Source organism: Oncorhynchus gorbuscha, linkage group LG12 (assembly GCF_021184085.1).
Source record: "Oncorhynchus gorbuscha isolate QuinsamMale2020 ecotype Even-year linkage group LG12, OgorEven_v1.0, whole genome shotgun sequence".
In the NCBI taxonomy this organism is placed as follows: Eukaryota; Metazoa; Chordata; class Actinopteri; order Salmoniformes; family Salmonidae; genus Oncorhynchus; species Oncorhynchus gorbuscha.
The window spans coordinates 59,266,527-59,290,654 of NC_060184.1; the positions used below are offsets into that span (position 1 = coordinate 59,266,527).

The 24,128-nt window shown below is 46.7% G+C and overlaps 1 protein-coding gene across 6 annotated transcripts in view; it reads left to right on the forward strand.

Moving 5' to 3' along the window:
- Positions 1 to 24,128, forward strand: part of pde1ca (phosphodiesterase 1C, calmodulin-dependent a) — a 197,686-nt gene that overhangs the window by 15,139 nt on the left and 158,419 nt on the right. For 4 of the 6 annotated variants that reach the window (XM_046292453.1, XM_046292455.1, XM_046292454.1 and 1 more), the window contains exons 2-3: positions 14,232 to 14,282; positions 15,048 to 15,213. In XM_046292453.1, coding sequence (XP_046148409.1) covers positions 14,232 to 14,282; positions 15,048 to 15,213 — 217 coding nt within the window. Of the gene's footprint in view, positions 1 to 7,338; positions 7,883 to 14,231; positions 14,283 to 15,047; positions 15,214 to 24,128 lie in introns of those variants that run through there. The other 2 variants (XM_046292457.1, XM_046292458.1) reach the window with 1 other exon arrangement.

A 24,128-nucleotide genomic window follows, 5' to 3' on the forward strand; every position in this document is an offset into this window, starting at 1 on the left:
ACAGAGAAGAATGGGAGAAACCCTCCAAATTCAGGTGTGCCAAGCTGTTTGCGTCATACCCAAGAAGACTCAATGCTGTAATCGCTGCCGAAGGTGCTTCAACAAAGTCCTGAGTAAAGGGTTTGAATACTTATGTAAATGTCATATTTCTGTTTGTTCTTTTGGAATAAATTAGCAAACATTTCTATAAACCTGTTTTTGCTTTGCTATTATGGGGTTTTGTGTGTAGATTGATGAGGAAAAAAATGATTTAATCCACTTTAGAACAAGGCTGTAAAATAACGTCACCCCGCTCCTCCGCTCTCTCCACTGGCTTCCAGTTGAAGCTCGCATCCGTTACAAGACCATGGTGCTTGCCTACGGAGCTGTGAGGGGAACGGCACCTCAGTACCTCCAGGCTCTGATCAGGCCCTACACCCAAATAAGGGCACTGCGTTCATCCACCTCTGGCCTGCTCGTCTCCCTACCACTGAGGAAGTACAGTTCCCGCTCAGCCCAGTCAAAACTGTTCGCTGCTCTGGCTCCCCAATGGTGGAACAAACTCCCTCACGACGCCAGGACAGCGGAGTCAATCACCACCTTCCGGAGACACCTGAAACCCCACCTCTTTAAGGAATACTTAGGATAGGATAAAGTAATCCTTCTCACCCCCCTTAAAATATTTAGATGCACTATTGTAAAGTGGCTGTTCCACTGGATGTCATAAGGTGAATGCACCAATTTGTAAGTCGCTCTGGATAAGAGCGTCTGCTAAATGACTTAAATGTAAAATGTAAATAACAAAATGTGGAAAAAGTCAAGGGGTCTGAATACTTCCCGAATGCTCTGCATATACAGCAAAGAGAGAGGAGAGAGAGAAAGCCAAAGAGCGCAAGAGACAGTGAGAGGGTTCAGAGACAGGGTTGTGTGTTAAGAAGTGAAGGATGCCGGGGGCTTTTGTGCTCAGATGAGGAAGGTCATAGCATAAACTACCAATTAAACTCAAGTCATCCGAGCAAGTCATCCATGACACGTCTTGGCCCTTTTGTTATTGAAGGAGTAGCCATACCACTGCACCACTTTGCTCTCCCTCTCTTTCTCCCCCCTCTCGATGGTAAGGCCTAATTGCAATTACAAGAAAAGCTTGTAAATACCCTCATTTTACCCTTATATTGTGTGGATCCTTAACATACAGTATCATACGAATTGCAAAAAAAAAAAAAAAAAAAAATGATGCAGGGTGTAAAATATCAAATTAAATGGATGGCATAGTACACAATTGGATGACGTTGTACACACAAAACAGGGACGCGTTTTTCCTCGTGAGCACCACTTTCAAAACTACTGGCTGAAATTAAATGTATAGTCCTGGAGCATCACCTTAAGCGTTAAGAACTGATTTAATTGCTATAGCACTGCCGGAAGAGCAATTTTCTAGCTATTGTAAGTGACATATGGCTGAGAGCTGGTGTCAGATAGCCTTACACAGCAAATCACTTGTCTTTCGGTTTACGTTATAGCTCTGACAAGATCGAGCCTTCACCTCTCTCTCTCTCTCTCTCTCTCTCTCTCTCTCTCTCTCTCTCTCTCTCTCTCTCTCTCTCTCTCTCTACAGCATGTACTTAAAGACACTAAAGGACACTAAGCACTCCTGATAATGTGTCTCTCCCCCTCCACGTAGAAGAGAGTAAAACTGAGTCTACAGAGTGCTTTTGTAAATAGGACTGAAGCCACTTGGTCGTTGGTGTCACTTCCATGTTGAAGTAGTTCCATTCCATTTTTTGGTCCCACACAAACCCTACACTGTTTGTATGTACACTACCCTGTGTACATTAACCAGTGCTGTTCACTGTTATCAATGGTCTACTGTATTAAATATTGATTCAGCCAAGCCTCCATCCTAATTTCGCTTTTAAAGATTGTCGTGCTTACCTGTGTGGTGTACTAGCTAGCTGAACACATGGTTCCTATGGTAACCTGAGCTGAGAGAGTTAGCGAGAGAGAGTGAGAGCACCCAGGAGGCAATACAGTACAGTGTTGAAGGACCCTGGCCCTATTCAATAAGCGGCAAGCGAGAGGCACCGGATTGAATGGTGAGAAAAGGCAAAGAGTTGCCTTTGTGTTCCCACTCCTACTCATTCTGAGAAAAAGTTAGAGCTGCTGAATGGTCAAGCTAGCTGCCTGGAACTTGTCCTTGAGTTCCTTTTTTCCTTCCCCTGCTGTGGAGCGGGGGATGGGTGGATGGATGACAGTTGGTGTGGTATTTACCTGGGCTCTTTAGATCAGGGATGGACAACTGGCCTGCGGCCCCCTTTTGTAGGCCCGCGGACCAATTTCAAGGTTTTAAGAACCTAGTCGGGATCTCAACTTACTGTTGAGAGTTAAAATAAAAGAACACACAACGTGCAATTTTGAAATGTAGTTGTGCATCAGCAGCCACTCAATTAGCCCATGTCAACACTTTTTTTTTCAATTGATAAGTTAGTCTAGTGGCCAGCTATCTAAACTTGAAGTAAGAATGTTCTAATTACTGACCAGGGTGGGGCCCATTGATTATCAGTTATCATATTAAAAACTGAAAACATTTGCCTCCACCATATGGCAAAATGTGTAGAATTGCAGGACGTTAGTTGTAAAACTGCACAAAAAAAGGGGCTTTGCGGCCCATCATGATAAGTTCTGGGGGATTTGTGGCCCCCACCCCCATCAAAGTTGCCCATCCCTGCTTTAGATTGTTTTGTAGTATTTGTTTCAGTTTGTGGAAGGGTTTCTGAGAACAGTAATTACCTATTGATGGTGATGGAGTGGTTGGTGAATGGTATGATTAAGAGAAGTTTGATGGTATAAATTATGCATCATTTGTAGAATTCTAATACTGTGCTATTTTCCTCTTAACACATGGCATTATTCTGATAAACAACTGTCACATGTTTCACAATGCATTACACCTTCTTTTTATTACCAAGTGGCACAAACAACAAAAACAAAATCTAAGATGATTATGCATGACTACCGGACCTGGGTTTCAATACATCTATTTTGCTATTTTAATATTTACTTTCTGTGTATTTGAGTACTTTCAAATACTGTGGCCATAATCAACTACTTCTATTGGAAGTATTTGAAAGTATTTTCAAATATCTTCAATAAATAGCCTACTATTAGATTTGTTTCTCAAATACATATTTCCAAATAAAGTTTTTTTCAAAGACTCCTAGGACCTGGGTTCATATACATGGGAGAATTTAATTTAATTTGAAAATACATTGTGTAATGGGTATTTTAAAATACGTGCCAAAATTCAACTACTTGTCTTTTCAAATAACAAATATCTGAATATATATATATGTGAAAGTAATTGAAATATTTGAAATAATAGTTGAACCCAGGTTTGTGAACTCTGCTGATTGACTTCAAAGTAGTAATATTTGTCACGCCTGTCAGAAGAAGTGGACCAAGGCGCAGCAAGGTGAGCGTACATTATACTGGAGGCTTTGTGCCATGGCTCATCACTGGAGGCTTCGTGCCATGGATCATCACTGGAGGCTTTGTGCCATGGATCATCACTGGAGGCTTTGTGCCATGGATCATCACTGGAGGCTTTGTGCCATGGATCATCACTGGAGGCTTCATCACTGGAGGCTTCGTGCCATGGATCATCACTGGAGGCTTCGTGCCATGGATCATCACTGGAGGCTTCGTGCCATGGATCATCACTGGAGGCTTTGTGCCATGGATCATCACTGGAGGCTTTGTGCCATGGATCATCACTGGAGGCTTTGTGCCATGGATCATCACTGGAGGCTTTGTGCCATGGATCATCACTGGAGGCTTTGTGCCATGGATCATCACTGGAGGCTTTGTGCCATGGATCATCACTGGAGGCTTTGTGCCATGGATCATCACTGGAGGCTTTGTGCCATGGATCATCACTGGAGGCTTCGTGCCATGGATCATCACTGGTGGGAGGCGCCGTTTAGGTAGCCTGGTGCGTGGGGCTGCCACAGGGCCCACCAGGCTGGGGAGACATAAAGGAGGCCTGGTTCTGGGAGCAGGCACAGGATGAACCGGGCTGTGGGGGAGCACTGGAGATCTGGTGCTGATCCCTGGCACCACTCCTCTTGGTTGAATGCTCACTTTAGCCCGGCACGGGCAGAGTGCAGGCATAGGACGCTCTGAGCAGTCACAGCGCACCGGAGACACAGTGCGCAGAGCTGGCACAGGTTACCCTGGGCCGAAACGGCGCACCGGAGACCAATGGTGCTGAGATGGCACAATCCGCCCTGGCTGGATGCCCACTCTAGCGTGGCACTTGCGGAGAGCTGGCTCCGAGCGCACCGGGCTGTGCATGCTCACCGTGCGCTTTACCGCACAACACTGTGCCTGCCCGGTCACTCACTCCCCGCGGTAAGCACGGGGAGTTGGCTCAGGTCTATAACCTGACTCCGCCAATCTCCCCGTGTGCCCACCCGCAAATGTTTTGGGAGGGCTGCCTCTCGTGCCTGCTTTGATGACTTGCCTCCTCATACAGTCACCACTCCTCCTTCGCTGCCTTTATCTCCTCCTTTGGAAGGCGATATTCCCCAGCCTGCCTCCAGGGTCCTTTACCGTCCTTGATTTCCTTCCAAGTCCGTGACAGATGTGGCATATCAAGATTCTGATTAAACAGCATGATCATTGCACAGGTGCACCTTGTGCTGGGGACAATAAAAGGCCACTCTAAAATGTGAAGTTTTGTCACTACATAATGCCACAGATGTCTCAAGTTTTGAGGGAGCATGCAATTGGCAGAGCTGTTGCCAGACAATTCACTGTTAACTTCTCTACCATAATCCACCTCCAACATCGTTTTAGAGAATTTGGCAGTACATCCAACTGGCCTCACAACAGCAGCCTACGTGTATGTGTGGGCGTGCGGTTTGCTGATGTCAACGTTGTGAACAGACTGCCCCATGGTGGCGGTGAGATTATGGTATCGGCAGGCATCAACTATGGACATCAAACACAATTGAATTTTATCAATGGCAATGTGAATGCACAGAGATACCGTGACGAGTTCCTGAGGCCCATTGTCGTGCCATTCATCCGCCTCCATCACCTCATGTTTCAGCATGATAATGCACAGCCCCATGTCACAAGGATCTGTACACAATTCCTGGAAGTTGAAAATGTCCCAGTTCTTCCATGGCCTGCATACTCACCAGACATGTCACCCATTGAGCATGTTTGGGATGCTCTGGATTGACGTGTACAACAGCATGTTTCAGTTTCCGACAATATCCAGCAACTTCGCAGCCATTGAAGAGGAGTGGGACAACATTCCACAGGCCATAATCAACAGCCTGATTAAATCTATGCGAAGAAGATGTGTCGTACTGCATGAGGCAAATGGTGGTCACACCAGATACTGACTGATTTTCTGATCCAAACCCCTACATTTTCCCAGGAATCCATTGATTAGGGCCTAATGCATTTATTTCAATTGACTGATTTCCTTATGTGAACTGTAACTCAGTAAAATCTTTGAAATTGTTGCATGTTGCATTTGTGTGTCTGTTCTTTTACAAATCAAATCTGTTCTGGCCATAGAGTCTCTATTGTAGATGAAACTGCATGTGCCATTATCACATATACAATGAAACCCTCTGGCCTGACTGGTTTCACAGGTGCCACAAGACAGGTGTTTAAGAGACTGGATGTAGAAGGGTGACGCACTGTTGACGCTCCTGTACTTCACACCTTCACTCACTCCGTGGGGATGGTCACATGAAATACTTGGTTCTGAGGAAACTGTGGGATATTTTCTACGTCGACACATTCAATTCAATTCAACTGGATCACGTTATTAGTACTCCCCGGTAGTTATTCAACAGACTGTGAAAACCACCCTATAGCCTGAGAACAACTCTCTCCTCTGAGATCTCCCGCTATAACACAGTGCGATCTGTTGAGATGACCACGTCAATGTAAGTGAACTGAAGGGTTCTGTTGTTACTAAGGGACATATTGTGTAATCGTTCCTCTTGTTCTGTGTTGGAAGAGAGACCTTGAGGCGAATGTCTGTGCTACGACTCCAACAGCGTCTTTTGGGAGGCTGTAGTCTGTATTGATGCCTGTGAACAATGGTGCCCGATAACTATTTAAAATAAAATAAATAAAAAATAAAAACACAAACACACCTTTTTTCATAAATAATTGGTGAAGCAGGAAATCAGAAGTGGCACAGTAGTGAGTAGTGGTGCAGACTGTGTTTACATTATGGATGTCGGGGGAAATGATGTCGGGGGAAATGAAAGTCTGTACTGAAACATGTTATTGTTCTACAGTCTGCGGTTTTCTGAGGTACTTTCATGTAAAAAACCTTTCACACAGTCTTAAGGACTTCTTCGATGTAATCAGTATACTATACAATGATAGCACGGCCCCAGTGTGCAGGATATCCTCCCAAAGAGCCTAGTCAATCATTGCACTTCATCCGGATACGACCTAGCAGTTGATATTTTAATGGGATGTAGTCCAGTTGACAGAACCTCGTCCACTACTATCAGTAAAGTAACTTCCAATGTAAGAGGATCTATGCACCTGCAGACCTAGTTGACAAGTGAAATTGCATTAAAGAGTAATCGTGGATGTGTCCCTGCACAGCAACAGAGCAGTGTGTGTGTGTGTGTGTGTGTGTGTGTGTGTGTGTGTGTGTGTGTGTGTGTGTGCATTCAAGTCTCCCAGGTCAGCCATTACAGTGTTCTTAGCGATGAGGCAAAGTAAATATTTTGGTGGATCAGCAACAAGGGACTAATGCAACCAAACACAAATAAACATACACACAGACACTCATGCACACACTCATGCACAAATACACACAGACACACATGAACGCAGGCATGTACGCAGCAAGAGAAACATCCATATTAGCACACCTACAACAGGGTGAAGAGAAACATGATTCTGATAGCAACTTCATGCAAGGAGGTTGAGAAAGAGAAAGGGAGGGAGAAAGAGAGAGAGAAGGGGGAGATGTGACAGAGAGAGGGACTAATCAACTGCTGTAGGAGCAGAACATTGTGGAGGGTCATAGAGATTACTACAGGGGAGGGAGAGAGGGAGATGTGAGAGAGAGAGGGACTAATCAACTGCTGTAGGAGCAGAACAGTGTGGAGGGTCATAGAGATTACTACAGGGGAGGGAGGGAGATGTGACAGAGAGAGGGACTAATCAACTGCTGTAGGAGCAGAACAGTGTGGAGGGTCATAGAGATTACTACAGGGGAGGGAGGGAGGGAGGTGGGAGAGAGAGAGGTTTATATCTTCTGTATTCTCCCACATGGGTTCCTCTGTGGCTGTGGTGAGTGGTTGTGCCAGAGATAGCTGGACAGAGAGAGGGAGAGCTGGAGTAAGAAAGGGAAACAGAGAAACAGAGCGATAGAGAGAGAGAGAGTTAGAGCTATAGGCTCCTGAAGAGCTCTTAGCGGGCCTGAAGTAAGGATGCACAGTGAGACTGGACGGCGCTAATGCTCCGTCCCTAGTGTCGCCACATCTCAGTTAGCGCTAGAGCTTTAGCCTTTCTCCGCTAACTCTCTCTTACAACACCTACCTGGCTCCACCACCGTCACTACCCAGGGGAGAGAGTCTCTGGTGATACCCCCGCGCAGTGCACTTCTCCTGGGGGACAGGCTGAGGGGGGACCCCTTCACCTCACGGAGCCTCCACGGAGAGAGAGAGGGAAAACACAGGAGAGGGAGAACAACAGGCAGCAGAGAGAAGAGTTTTGATACAAGACAAGTTCAGTGACAGAGTGAGGAGTTGAGGAAAGATGACGGAGCCTAGCTCCAAGAGCTCCAAGAAGCAGGGATTTAAAAAGTGCCGGAGCGCCACTTTCAGCATCGATGGGTTCAGCTTCACCATCGGTGAGTGAGAGAGAGAGTGTGTGTGTAGGGGATAGTTGAGTGCAGCTGTGTGTCTTTGCAAACTGAACTGAATATATGGTGTTCTTTACCACTGGCTGAGGCTGTCTTTGCCATAGTTGAGCTTCAGTCACTTAATATATGTATCTCTCCAGTTTTCTATATAATGATTGTATATATTCTTTGTTTGAAAGCTAAATTGCACTTTAACAGTGTGATTTTCTTGTGTGATCACAATGTAACTGACCTACAGTGTGAACATTCAGATAAATCAGTTTTGTATGTTTCCCCTGCATCCTTAGCAAGTCTATTCATTGTCTGTACAGTCGTTCACTGTCTGTACAGTCGTTCAATGTCTGTACACAGTCTATCAAGACAAAAACAGAGGGAGACACAGAGAGAAATATATCTCTATTCTTCTGAAGTGTCATTCTTTTTCAATAGATTGAGGAAAATCAAAAAAAGTGAAATAGCCTGTCAATATTTTATGCATCTTGGTGGCATCTTCATTTTCCTCTCTTTGTTTGTCAAGTTTCTGTGTGTGTGTGTGTGTGTGTGTGTGTGTGTGTGTGTGTGTGTGTGTGTGTGTGTGTGTGTGTGTGTGTGTGTCTGTGTGATGCATGGAGAGGGGGTGATAATGAACAGAAATCAGTGAGGTGAACATTTGTCTCATCCAGTCAGCTAGTTCTCTGTTGAGCGGAGGAATATTGCAGTGTCGTCTGAACAAAGCAGATAACAGAAGGAGGCTGTAACACGTCTCTTTTTTCAGACAAAATGTCTCACATCTGTACAATTACTTTCCGAGATCTCATTTATTTCATCCTCAGAGCGTGTTCTCTTTTATGGGACAATTCCACGTTAACAAAGTGATGCTGAGATGCTTCACTTTCAAATGTTTGCCAAACATAAACCAATGATTGTGGAGTTATACAAACCATACATCTCTAGGCACAATGACTATAACAATTTCCACAGAAAATGTTACACAAACACATTTACTTGAGTGCAGATGCAAATGTTGGTAACAGTTGATAGAAGTAGTCATTGTGCATATTGTTTTAATGGTTTGTTTAACTTTTATTTTGTTTGGCATACATTTGAAAGGGAAATGTGAGTTGCATCATTCTCTTTTCATGGAATTGCCCATATGGCTGTTTCACATGTCGAGAACTGAGACTGCTGAGAGAAGAAAGTGTTTTATTTTACTGTGTCAAGCCAGAGGATAGGGAAGTAGTTAGCTGTTGAAGACGGCAGAATGATTTGCATTTAAAGTAAGGATTCTAATCTACAGTTTGAGGGGTGGAGGAGAGGAGTGACATGAGCATTGTGTGTGTGTGTATGTGGGGGGGTGTATGTGTGACTGTGTTTGCAGAGAAACAGGGCAGTAATTGCAGGCTTTCAAAGGTCAAGTGGTACATCTTATGTAACCTCCCTCCTCTCCTCTCCATGTTCTGTCATTCCTCTACTCTCCATGTTCTGTCATTCCTCTCCTCTCCTCTGTTCAGTTGTTCCTTCAGTGGTCAGAGATGAGAGACAATTAAAGGATAGAGGAGGGAAAATGGAAATGGACGAAAAGAGGTAGGGTACTATTTACAGTAGATATGACAGGGGTCCTTCTGAAATATCTGACTCTCCAATTCATGGGAGGATGGGAAAGGAATAATGGGAAAGGAAGACACAATCCTCACGCCAAACATGCATGTGAAGTATGACAACCGATGTCAAAGGAGTTGTCTAAAGCCCATACATAGCTGTGACGGCGGTAGCTACAGCACTATGCAACCAGCTAACCTAACAGTCTCCACCTGGCTGCGATCTGCTGTTAATGAACAGTAAATAGTTGTAGCTTAATAGTTCCCCATCGTGTAGACTATATCGTTGATGATGAAGACCCATGTAAGTAAACAGACATGTGATCGAGTCCAGAGTTCCAGCTGCTTCTATGTGGTCTGTAAAATGAAAGGGACATAAACACCCTCACACTTTGACTTGCTGATAAGGGTCTCCCTCTCCCTACCTCACACTTACATTACCTGCCCACGTCGCACACACACACACACACACACACACACACACACACACACACACACACACACACACACACACACACACACACACACACACACACACACACACACACACACACACACACACACACACACACACACACACACACACACACACACACACACACACACACACACACACACACACACATTACCTGCCCACGCTTGCCGTGTGTGATGATGACTGATTACTGTTACTATGGGAACGGGGGACGAGAGACGGGGGAGGATATGACATTGCTGTGTGTGTGTGCGCGTGTGTGCGTGCTTGTGTGTATTTGTATGTGTACATGTGTGTGTGTATTTGTATGTGTACATGTGTGTGTGTGTGTGTGTGTGCACGTGTGTGTGTGCACGTGTGTGCACGTGTGTGCGCATGTGTTTCAACTATCATAGTTTATTTGCCACGCACACAGGATACAACAGGTGTAAAACAGTACATTGAAATTCTTATTTTGAAAGCTCTTTCCAACAATGAAGTGACATTAACAATAATATAGATGATAATAGACCATAGAATTTAAAAAGCACACAAGACGCATGATGTGAGACAATGGCAGGGTAGAGGAGGGAAAGTGTGTGTGTGCACAAGTGCGTGTATGTGTGGGTTTGTGTGTGTGTTTGTGGTAAATTAGCCTGTCCCCTCCTCTATCAGTGGAAAGGTAGTCTGTAGAGACCTCATTAACACACACACCTGTTTGGTAATCTCTGTGACTCTGGTTTGTCGGGGCATGGAGCAGGGGGGGGGGTTATGGGATATCACCTTTGGTTACCTGGGGCACCGCTTTGGAGACATGCAGAGAGAGGTAAGAGGGAGAGAGAGAGGTAAGAGGGAGAGAGATGAGTAAGAGGGAGAGATGGAGGAGGGATAGAGAGAGAGGTAGGAGGGAGAAAGACATGTAGGAGGGAGAGAGAGAGGTAAGAGTGAACGAAGGAAGGAGAGCGAGTGAAGAGGGAAAGGAAGAGGGAGAGAGAGGGAGGTAAGATGGAAATAATAAGGGGTGAGGGAGGAGAGGGTCTGACGTGTAAGTAGTCAATGTATTGTCTGGGCGACAGTGATTGAGGAGGCCACTTCATTAGTGGTAATGACTCCCCGTGCTCTGCCGGGGACTACTCTTCTATCGTCGTGGCGACTGAGACGACACAAATTACGTGAACAAACACACACTGTCTCTCTACCTCGCTCTCTCTCTTTATCTCTCCCTCTACTACCTCTCTCCTCCCTCACTCCTTCCAGCAGATTATCTCTCTCTCTCTATTGCTCAATCGATCACTCCTCCCCCCTCTTCGTCTCCCTCCCCTTCTATTCTTCCTCTCTCTTCCCCTCCCTCCTTCTCCCTCTCTAGTCATCCCCTCTCACCCTCCCTACTAAGGGGAGCCTCTCCTGGAGACCCTCTGATTTCTCCTAATTACCTGCTGGCCCCTGTGGATCTCCTCTTACCCAGCTCCTCCTGAGACCCGCTCACTGGTTTGTTCACTCGACCCCTTCGATCCACCCCTCTACCAATCTGTCACTCTCGATGTCTGTCTCCGATTTATTTTCTTTTTATTGCACCTCTTTCCTTGTTCTCTCTCTTTGTTCTATCTCCTTTCTCTGTCATTTTCCATTTTCACCTGCACTCTCTCTTACTTCCCTTTCTGTTCTTCATCTCTCTCTCTCTCTCTCTCTCTCTCTCTCTCTCTCTCTCTCTCTCTCTCTCTCTCTCTCTCTCCCTTCTTTCTGACCTGTAGATGTCTTTGAGGTGGTGGTCGTCAGTGGGGTAGGTAGAGCAAAATGCCATGGTAACCCAGAGTAGCCCATTATAGGTGTAATCCTATGTAATGACCTAACCACAGTACAGTCCAGCACTGCAATGATTCTCTATATCAGCGGTCTTATTCCCGTCCTCCTCATCTCTTACTGCCTGTTTCATTGCCAATACATAGGCTGCACTATCTGAATGAGGACAATATGATTTGTGTAAAATTGGAAAGCTCTTGAAGGACGGTCGTTTTATTTAACTGTACCTTTATTTGACCAGGCAGGTCAATTAAGTGCACATTCTTCTTTACAATAACGGCAGGGCATGCTGTCCTACAAATTCCTAACTGAACAGTGAATCCTTGTAATGAAATGTTCTTGATGATATCGATATTGGTCGGCCAAATATATCATTACATAAAACATTGTTTTATATAAACAAAAATATTCATTGCTTTTGCTTATACTGTTGCCAACACGTTGTGAATCTAAATTCATTATGGCACAGTCTTTATAATTCATCAGGTAGTCCATTAGTCTCAACGGAATAACATCTATTTAGACTTTCAAATGAAGACCTTTCAAGACCATCAAATACATAGTTGTGCCTTAAAGTAATGTACTAATGTAATACAAATTCAGTTTACAGTATTTCCCACACTGTGTAAACACCACTTATGACTAGAAGGTCTGTGACCTCAGCAGGAGAATCTGCTTACCATCTCTGTCATGTTGGTTGACATTCTGTGTTTGTTTCTCACTACCAGAAAGGGACAGATGTGTGTCGGTTGGAAAAGGAGCTAGCTCACTAAAGAACTAAACTGCTGTAGGTGTATAGTCAAGCGAGCTAACTAGCTAGCTACATGTCTCCTGGCAACTGGGGTAGAACTGCAGTGTGTGTGTGTGTGTGTGTGTGTGTGTGTGTGTGTGTGTGTGTGTGTGTGTGTGTGTGTGTGTGTGTGTGTGTGTGTGTGGATAGGTCTCCAGTGCATCAATGAGCCTTTGGTATGTGGCATGGCACGTGTTGATTTGACCTTGCAGAATATAATTGCTACTCATTGTGCTAAAGTATGGTGACTACTCTGTGGAATCACAAAGCTAGTAGTAGAATAGTTGAGTACTGAAGGTAAATGGAAAAAAGGTAATCTATACTGAACAAAAATATAAAAGCAATATGCAACAATTTCAAAAGATTTTACTGAGTTACAGGAAATCAGTCAATTTAAATAAAATCATTAGACCCTAATTTATGGATTTCACATGACTGGGAATACAGATATGCATCTGTTGGTCACAGATACCTTTAAGAAAAGGTAGGGGCGTGGATCAGAAAACCAGTCACTATCTGGTGTGACCACCATTTGCATCATGCAGCGTAACACATCTCCTTCGCATAGAGTTGATCTAGGTGTTGATTGTGGCCTGTGGAATGTTGTCCCACTCCATTTGAATGTCTGTGCAAAGTTGCTGGATGTTGGTGGGAACTGGAACACGCTGTCGTACATGTCGATCCAGAGCATTCCAAACATGCTCAATGAGTGACATGTCTGGTGAGTATGCAGGCCATGGAAGAACTGGGACATTTTCAACTTCCAGGAATTGTGCACAGATCCTTGCGACATGGGGCTGTGCATTATCATGCTGAAACATGAGATGATGGCGGCGGATGAATGGCACGACAATGGACCTCAGGATCTCGTCACGGTATCGCTGTGCATTCACATTGCCATCCATTAAATGCAATTGTGTTCGTTGTCCATAGCTTATGGCAGCCCAATATCATAACCCGCACATCCACCATGGCACTCTGTTCACAGTGTTGACATCAGCAAACCACTCGCCCACACAATGCCATACATGCGGTCTGGGGTTGTGAGGCCGGTTGGACATACTGCCAAAATCTCTAAAACGACATTGGCTTATGGTAGAGAAATTAACATTAAATTATCTGGCAGTCGCTCTGGTGCACATTGCTGCAGTCAGCATTCCAATTGCATGCTCCTACAAAACTTTTGTGGCATTGTGTTGTGTGATAAAGTGTACATTTTAGAGTGGCATTTTATTGTTCCCAGTACAAGGTGCACCTGTGTAATGATCAAGCTGTTTAATCAGCTTATTGATATGCCACACCTGGCAGGTGGATGGATTATCCTGGTAAAGGAGAAATGCTCACTAACAGGGATGTAAACACATTTATGCTCAACATTTTAGAGAAATAAGCTTTTTGTGTGTATGGAAAATTTGGGGTATCTTTTATCTTCTAACTCATTGATGGATTAGTTCATTCATTATTTCATATGTATTCATAATTTATTCATTAATTCACACATTATTTTCGCTTGTCCTGAACTTTAACAGGAAATTGGTCAGCCAGTCATGCCCATGAAAAAGCATGTTTGTGAACAAATAAAATAAGATGAATAGAATGCGTTAATTTCTACACTCATTAAAACCGCCTTCTTCAACCTCTCCCCTGCTCAGATCCTCTCCTCCCCCTCTTCTTCCCTCATTTGTTAATTCATTATCTCGGTCTCTGTTTTCACAGTTGCCAACAAGGCTGGGGAGACTACCCCTCCACCACTGAATCGCTTTGCACGTGAGTCACCACAGTCCAACACACACACACGCACGCACGCACGCACCACACCACACCACACCACACCACACCACACCACACCACACTTACACACAAACATACACACACAAACACTATGAGAAGGCATGCCCATTGGGTGGAACCAGCTACTTCAAAACCTTTTTAACACATCTGGCATATGACAAATATAATTTTGTTCATAGTCAATAGCCGTTTAATTGAATAGCTGTTTGTTGCAATGCTCATCAACAACTTTGACACCTTTGCCTTTTGATAAATCCATACATAGGCTAAGATGGCAGCATCACACCACAACGCTCATCAACAACTTTGACACATTTGTCTTGTGATAATACCATACATAGGCTAGATGGCAGCATCACACCATGTGTTTATACACCACAGACACGTGACAGAGTGTTATGCACTCCTCCTGTTCCAAGTGGAATCTGGGTGCATTCTAGAGACCTATCGACAGAGGGCGACAGACACCCACAGCCGCAGCACCGCCTCCCTGCTTAGCCTGACTGACTGACTGATGTGTTACATCTATAGTCTAGCAAAATAAAACACACTGAGCTGCGTCTCACCATCTGTAACATTATGGTCTTTACTCACTGCATTACATTTCTCAGATCCAAGTATTCTTCTCCATTTGTAATGCCCAGAGTTTTTCCTGGTTATGTCAAAATGTGGTCAGGGTAAAACTCCATGCCCTACCCATTATATGAACCCTGAACTCTGTCCCTTGACCTATCTGTCCAGGCTCCAAGTCCCAGAATGCCTTGTGGAATGCCATCACTGCAGGGATCGGGATCAAGGATAAGGATAAGAGAGGGATTCTCATCGATCCCCGCAGTCCAGAGGAGATTCTGGCTGACGACCTACCAGTCGTGGACGGGCCAGACGCCATGGAGAAGACTGCCATCAGGTCTGGAGTTGTGTGGCCTTGTGCACACACACACACACACACACATTTGTACTGCATCGTTAGGAGCTAGTAACACAAGCTTTTTTTTGTGTTCTGCAATAATATCTGCTACAATGGGTACGCGACCAGTTCACTTTGATTTGATTTGAAACATATACCCACACACACTTTGTCCTAGTTTTGCTCTCTTCGAACAGAGGTTCTCAAAATAGGGTCGTGGAGGCACTGTAATTTAAGCTTTTAAAAAGTTTTACCTCTGCCTCATGGGAAAATGTGTATAATTGCAGGATATGAGCTTTAAAGCTGCAACAACAAAACATCTCTCTGACACATGGCAAAATATGTACAATTGCAGAAAATTACAGTGAACCAAAATATAAAACACAACATGCAACAATTTCAAAGGTTTACTGAGTTACAGTTCATTTCAGGAAATCAGTCAATTGAAATGAATTCATTACGCCCTAATCTATGGATTTCACACGACTGGAAAGGCAGGTATGCATGTCTGGTGAGTATGCATGTCTGGCGAGTATGCATGTCTGGCGAGTATGCATGTCTGGCGAGTATGCATGTCTGGCGAGTATGCATGTCTGGCGAGTATGCATGTCTGGCGAGTATGCATGTCTGGCGAGTATGCATGTCTGGCGAGTATGCATGTTCGGTGAGTATGCATGTTCGGTGAGTATGCATGTTCCGGTGAGTATGCATGTCCGGCGAGTATGCATGTCTGGCGAGTATGCATGTCTGGCGAGTATGCATGTCTGGCGAGTATGCATGTCTGGCGAGTATGCATGTCTGGCGAGTATGCATGTCTGGCGAGTATGCATGTCTGGCGAGTATGCATGTCTGGCGAGTATGCATGTCTGGCGAGTATGCATGTCCGGCGAGTATGCATGTCCGGCGAGTATGCATGTCCGGCGAGTATGCATGTCTGGCGAGTATGCAGGCCATGGAAGAAGTGGAACATTCAGCTTCCAGGAATTGTATACAGATCCTTGCGACATGGGGCTGTGCATTATCATGCTGAAACATGAGGTGATTGTGGCAGATGAATGGCACGACAATGAGCCTCAGGATATCTCTGTGCATTCACATTGCCATAGGTAAAATGCAATTGTGTTCGTTGTCCGTAGCTTATTCCACCCCATACCATAACCCCACCGCCACCATGGGGCACTCTGTTCACAACGTTGACATCAGCAAACCACTCCCCCACACGACGACATACACGCTGTCTGCCATCTGCCTGGTACAGTTGAACCCGGGTTTAATCCGTGAAGAGCTCACTTCACCAGCGTACCAGTTGCCATCGAAGGTGGGCGTTTTCCCACTGATATCAGTCTGGTCGAGACCCTGGTGAGGACGATGGGCACGCAGATGAACTTCCCTGAGACTGTTTCAGTTTGTTCAGAAATGTTTAGGTTGTGCAAACCCACAGTTTCATTAGCTATCCAGGTTGGTGTGTCAGACAATCCCGCAGGTGAAGAAGCCGGATGAGGAGGTCCTGTGCTGGCGTGGTTACACATGGTCTGCGGTTATGGGGCCGGTCAGACTTACTGCCAAATTCTCTAAAACAACTTTGGAGGCGGCTTATGGTAGAAGTTAACGTTAAATAATCTGGCAATAGCTCTGGTGAACATTCCTGCAGTCAGCAGACCAATTACTACCTGGGGCGGCAGTTAGCCTAGTGGTTAGCGTGTTGGGCCAGTAACCGAAAGGTTGCAAGATCAAATCCCTGAGCTGACAAGGTAAAAATCTGTTGTTCTGCGCCTGAACAAGGCAGTTAACCCACTGTTCCTGAACCATCATTGTCAATAATAATAATTTGTTCTTAACTGACTTGCCTGGTTAAATACTTATTTTCTATTACACACTCCCTCAAAACCTCAGACACCTGTGCCATTGTGTTGTGTGACAAAACTGCATATTTTAGAGTGGCCTTTAATTGTTCCCAGCACAATGTCCACCTGTGTAATGATCATGCTGTTTAATCAGCTTCTTGATATGCAACACCTGTCAAGAGTATGGATTACCTTGGCAAAGGAGAAATGCTCACTAACAGGGATGTAAACACATTTTCTCTCTGATGCCAAGAGGTGGGCCTTACCAGGGCCCGAAACTTGTTTCGTCCAGCCATGCGCTGTTAAAGTCATAGCAAAACTCTTTGTGTGCTACTTTTTCTCACTCATTGTTAGAGTCGTGTGTATAGGTGGCAGGGAAGTCAGGCGCAGGAGAATCAAACTGAGTGTAATGGAGTTATTTAATAACGATAAACGAAACTCCAAACACTAAATGTAAACAAATAACAAAGTGGGTACGAGGACCCGTCGCTCACCAATACAAAAAAACAACACTGAATAACAAATAATCTCTGACAAAGACATGAAGGGACAGAGGGTTAAATACACAACAGGTAATGAATGGGATTGAAACCAGGTGTGTAGGAAGACAAGACAAAACCAATGGAAAAAATGATGGCTAGAAGACCGGTGACGTCGACCGCCGAGCACCGCCCGAACAAGGAGAGGCTTCGACTTCGGCGGAAGTCGTGACAGTACCCCCCCCCCCCCCCCTCGGAGCATGGAAGGATGTAATATGTCCTCCACCGGAACCCAGCATCTCTCCTCCGGACCGTACTCCTCCCAGTTCACGAGGTACTGAAGGCCCCTTGCCCGACATCTCAAATCCAAGATGGATCGAACGGAGTACGCCGGGACCCCCTCGATGTCCAGAGGGGGCGGAGGAACATCTCGCACTTCAGCCTCCTGGAGCATGCAAGCCACCACCGGCCTGAGTAGAGACACATGGAACGAGGAGTTAAAATTGTAATTAGTGGGTAGCTGTAACCTATAACATACCTCATTCACTCTCCTCAGGACTTTAAACGGCCCCACAAACAGCGTACCCAGCTTCCGGCAGGGCAGGAGGAGGGGCAGGAGGAGGGGCAGGTTTCGGGTCTTGAGCCAGACCCTGTCCCCTGGTGCGAACACCAGGGCCTCACGGCGGTGGAGGTCTGTGCCAACTTTCTGGCGCAGCCGGAACCAATTGTCCACCGCAGGAGCCTCGGTCTGACTCTGATGCCAAGGAGCCAGAACCGGCTGATACCCTAATACACATTGAAAGGGAGAAAGGTTAGTGAAGGAGTGGCGTAGTGAGTTCTGGGCCATCTCTGCCCAGGGCACGAACTTCGCCCACTCCTCCGGCCGGTCCTGGCAATAAGACCGCAGAAACCTGCCCACATCCTGGTTAACCTGCCCATTACTCTCGGGGTGAAAACCTGAGGTAAGGCTGACTGAGACCCCCAGACGTTCCATGAACACCTTCCAGACCCTTGATGTGAACTGGGGACCCCGATCAGACACTATATCCTCAGGCACCCCATAGTGCCGGAAAACGTGTGTAAACAGGGCCTCCGCAGTTTGTAAGGCCGTAGGGAGACCGGGCAAAGGGAGGAGACGACAGGAATTAGAAAAACGATCCACAACGACCAGGATCGTGGAGTTACCCTGTGAAGGTGGAAGATCAGTTAAAAATCCACCAACAGATGCGAACATGGACGTTGTGGAATGGTTAAGGGTTGTAACTTATCTCTGGGCAGGTGTCTAGGAGCCTTGCACTGGGCGCACACTGAGCAGGAAGAAACATAAATCCTCACGTCCTTAGCTAAAGTGGGCCACCAGTACCTCCCATCAAGACAGCGCACCTTCCGACCGATCCTAGGATGACCAGAGGAGGGTGAAGTGTGGGCCCAATAGATCAGTCGGTCGCGGACAGCAGACGGAACGTACAGACGCCCAGCTGGACACTGAGGGGGAGAGGGCTCTGCACGTGACGCCCACTCAATGTCTGCGTCCAGCTCCCACACTACAGGTACACCCAAACAAGAAGCTGGGAGTATGGGAGTGGGATCCATGGACCGCTCCTCTGTGTCATACAGCCGGGACAATGCGTCTGCCTTAACGTTTTGGGAGCCTGGTCTGTAAGAGAGGTTAAACACAAAACGAGTGAAAAACATGGCCCACCTTGCCTGACGAGGATTCAGTCTCCTCACCTCCCGGATGTACTCCAGATTGCGATGGTCAGTCCAGATGAGAATAGGTTGTTTAGCCCCCTCAAGCCAATGTATCCACGCCTTCAAGGCTTTTATGACAGCCAACAACTCCCGGTCTCCCACATCATATTTTCGCTCCGCCGGGCTGAGCTTGTTCAACGGGGTGATTGTGCGATAGATCTCCTGGTAGATGCTGCATTTGTCAGGAGTTACTTGTATCCCCTGTCGCAAGCGGTAATGGTCGATCAGGGCCCTGTCGCTCCGTCCAGCACCGGCAGCCAGGGTCCTAAACTCCAGAGCAAACTCCTGTGCGCTTCTCGTCTCCTGCCTCAGATGATAGAGGCGCTCACCCGCCGCTCTGCCTTCGGGTGGATGGTCGAATACTGTCCTGAAATGGCGGGTGAAGTCCTCAAAATGGTCCAACGCCACATCCTCCTCTCTACACACAGCGCTGGCCCACTCCAGGGCTTTCCTGCTGAGGCACGAGACGAGGGCGTAACTCTTCTCACGGTCCGATGGAGCTGGGTGAACCGTGGCCAGATACAGGCTTAGTTTGAGGAGAAAAACCCTGTCAGCCGGCAGTATCTCCATCGTACCCCTTAGGCAGGGATAAAAGGATCCTGCTGGGTTCAGGCGGAGAGGGCGCTCAGGGGAGACCCCGGTTGTGCTGGTGGAGGCACTGGAAAAACTCCCCATCTCTCCCAGTGGTCCATACTCTGGACAACGCGATCCATGGCGGAACTCAGATTGTCAATCATCTCTGTGTGTTCCATGATGCGCTCCTCTACTTCCATGGCCGGGGTATCTTCTCCTGCTCACTTCATTTTTTGGTCAGAGATTCTGTCAGAGTCGTGTGTATAGGTGGCAGGGAAGTCAGGCGCAAGAGAATCAAACTGAGTGTAATGGAGTTATTTAATAACGATAAACGAAACTCCAAACACTAAATGTAAACAAATAACAAAGTGGGTACGAGGACCCGTCGCTCACCAATACAAAAAAACAACACAACACTGAATAACAAATAATCTCTGACAAAGACATGAAGGGAAACAGGGTTAAATACACAAAAGGTAGTGAATGGGATTGAAACCAGGTGTGTAGGAAGACAAGACAAAACCAATGGAAAATGAAAAATGGATCAATGATGGCTAGAAGACCGGTGACGTCGACCGCTGGGAAACAAATTCCCAGTGACTATTTACAGTAAAGTACATATCTTGTCATTCTGTAACATAATCTGATGGTGACAGTCATTGAAATAGGCCTAACCGTGTTCTAAAATAGGTTGCTAATCAGTTCTATCCTTACAAAATATGGTTGTATTGTCCAGAAGGGGATAGTTATGATTATGGAATAACATGTGAGAAGAGTGTGTGTGTGTGTGTCGTGTCACTTTAGGATAGCCAGGTAGATCTGTTCCGCCATAAAAAAGCCATCTAGCTGCACAACCTGTTCCTCACTCAGTGGAGCATGGCGTCTAAGGATCAAATGAAAACTGTGTGTGTGTGTGTGTGTGTGTGTGTGTGTGTGTGTGTGTGTGTGTGTGTGTGTGTGTGTGTGTGTGTGTGTGTGTGTGTGTGTGTGTGTGTGTGTGTGTGTGTGTGTGTGTGTGTGTGTAGCCAAGATGATAATTGGGAGTTTAAAGGTCCTAGTGTCACTATGACAGCAGTGTCAGGTACACTCTATTCCTGCCACAGAGGAAATGCTAACTTCAAAACGTGGCCTTTCACATAAAAAATATGTTTTTACTGGCAACTGGTTGATTGGAAGATCTTGTTTGACACGTGGCAGGAGTGTGTGTGTGTCCATGCACATGTGCTTGAGACTTTGTTATGGTTGATATTTGCATTGAAATGTATACATGTAATGTATCTGCATATTGAACTCATTCCATATTAGATACAGTGTCATCGGAAAGTATTCAGACCCCTTGACTTTTTCCACATTTTGTTAGGTTGCCGCCTTTTTCAAAAATTGATTCAATATTTTTTTCCCTCTTCAATCTACACACAATACCCCATAATGACAAAGCATATTTATAGACATTTTTGCAAATGTACGCACCCACTGCCAGCTAGCCTACTTCAGCAGTACTGTATCATTTTAATCATTTTAGTCAATAAGATTCTTGCTACGTAGCTTAACTTTCTGAACATTCGAGACGTGTAGTCCAATTGTCATTCCAATCTCCTTTGCATTAGCGTAGCCTCTTCTGTAGCCTGTTAACTATGTGTCTGTTTATCCCTGTTCTCTCCTCTCTGCACAGACCATACAAACGCTCCACACCGCGTGGCCGCGGCCACCCTAATCTGGTGGTCCCAGCGCGCACGACCCACGTGGAGTTCCAGGTCTCCGGTAGCCTCTGGAATTGCCGATCTGCGGTCAACAAGGCAGAGTTCATCTCAGCCTATGCCTCCCTCCAGTCCCTCGACTTCTTGGCACTAACGGAAACATGGATCACCACAGACAACACTGCTACTCCTACTGCTCTCTCTTCGTCCGCCCACGTGTTCTCGCAGACCCCGAGAGCTTCTGGTCAGCGGGGTGGTGGCACCGGGATCCTCATCTCTCCCAAGTGGTCATTCTCTCTTTCTCCCCTTACCCATCTGTCTATCGCCTCCTTTGAATTCCATGCTGTCACAGTTACCAGCCCTTTCAAGCTTAACATCCTTATCATTTATCGCCCTCCAGGTTCCCTCGGAGAGTTCATCAATGAGCTTGATGCCTTGATAAGCTCCTTTCCTGAGGACGGCTCACCTCTCACAGTTCTGGGTGACTTTATCCTCCCCACGTCTACCTTTGACTCATTCCTCTCTGCCTCCTTCTTTCCACTCCTCTCCTCTTTTGACCTCACCCTCTCACCCTCCCCCCTACTCACAAGGCAGGCAATACGCTCGACCTCATCTTTACTAGATGCTGTTCTTCCACTAACCTCATTGCAACTCCCCTCCAAGTCTCCGACCACTACCTTGTATCCTTTTCCCTCTCGCTCTCATCCAACACCTCCCACACTGCCCCTACTCGGATGGTATCGCGCCGTCCCAACCTTTACTCTCTCTCCCCCGCTACTCTCTCCTCTTCCATCCTATCATCTCTTCCCTCCGCTCAAACCTTCTCCAACCTATCTCCTGATTCTGCCTCCTCAACCCTCCTCTCCTCCCTCTCTGCATCCTTTGACTCTCTAGGTCCCCTATCCTCCAGGCCGGCTCGGTCCTCCCCTCCCGCTCCGTGGCTCGATGACTCATTGCGAGCTCACAGAACAGGGCTCCGGGCAGCCGAGCGGAAATGGAGGAAAACTCGCCTCCCTGCGGACCTGGCATCCTTTCACTCCCTCCTCTCTACATTTTCCTCCTCTGTCTCTACTGCTAAAGCCACTTTCTACCACGCTAAATTCCAAGCATCTGCCTCTAACCCTAGGAAGCTCTTTGCCACCTTCTCCTCCCTCCTGAATCCTCCTCCTCCCCCCCCCTCCTCCCTCTCTGCAGACGACTTCGTCAACCATTTTGAAAAGAAGGTCGACGACATCCGATCCTCGTTTGCTAAATCAAACGACACCGCTGGTTCTGCTCACACTGCCCTACCCTGTGCTCTGACCTCTTTCTCCCCTCTCTCTCCAGATGAAATCTCGCGTCTTGTGACGGCCGGCCGCCCAACAACCTGCCCGCTTGACCCTATCCCCTCCCTCTTCTCCAGACCATTTCCGGAGACCTCCTCCCTTACCTCACCTCGCTCATCAACTCATCACTGACCGCTGGCTACGTCCCTTCCGTCTTCAAGAGAGCGAGAGTTGCACCCCTTCTGAAAAAACCTACACTCGATCCCTCTGATGTCAACAATTACAGACCAGTATCCCTTCTTTCTTTTCTCTCCAAAACTCTTGAACGTGCCGTCCTTGGCCAGCTCTCCCGCTATCTCTCTCTGAATGACCTTCTTGATCCAAATCAGTCAGGTTTCAAGACTAGTCATTCAACTGAGACTGCTCTCCTCTGTATCACGGAGGCGCTCCGCACTGCTAAAGCTAACTCTCTCTCCTCTGCTCTCATCCTTCTAGATCTATCGGCTGCCTTCGATACTGTGAACCATCAGATCCTCCTCTCCACCCTCTCCGAGTTGGGCATCTCCAGCGCGGCTCACGCTTGGATCCTACCTGACAGGTCGCTCCTACCAGGTGGCGTGGCGAGAATCTGTCTCCTCACCACGCGCTCTCACCACTGGTGTCCCCCAGGGCTCTGTTCTAGGCCCTCTCCTATTCTCGCTATACACCAAGTCACTTGGCTCTGTCATAACCTCACATGGTCTCTCCTATCATTGCTATGCAGACGACACACAACTAATCTTCTCCTTTCCCCCTTCTGACGACCAGGTGGTGAATCGCATCTCTGCATGTCTGGCAGACATATCAGTGTGGATGACGGATCACCACCTCAAGCTGAACCTCGGCAAGACGGAGCTGCTCTTCCTCCCGGGGAAGGACTGCCCGTTCCATGATCTCGCCATCACGGTTGACAACTCCATTGTGTCCTCCTCCCAGAGCGCTAGGAACCTTGGTGTGATCCTGGACAACACCCTGTCGTTCTCAACCAACATCAAGGCGGTGGCCCGTTCCTGTAGGTTCATGCTCTACAACATCCGCAGAGTACGACCCTGCCTCACACAGGAAGCGGCGCAGGTCCTAATCCAGGCACTTGTCATCTCCCTTCTGGATTACTGCAACTCGCTGTTGGCTGGGCTCCCTGCCTGTGACATTAAACCCCTTCAACTCATCCAGAACGCCGCAGCCCGTCTGGTGTTCAACCTTCCCAAGTTCTCTCACGTCACCCCGCTCCTCCGTTCTCTCCACTGGCTTCCAGTTGAAGCTCGC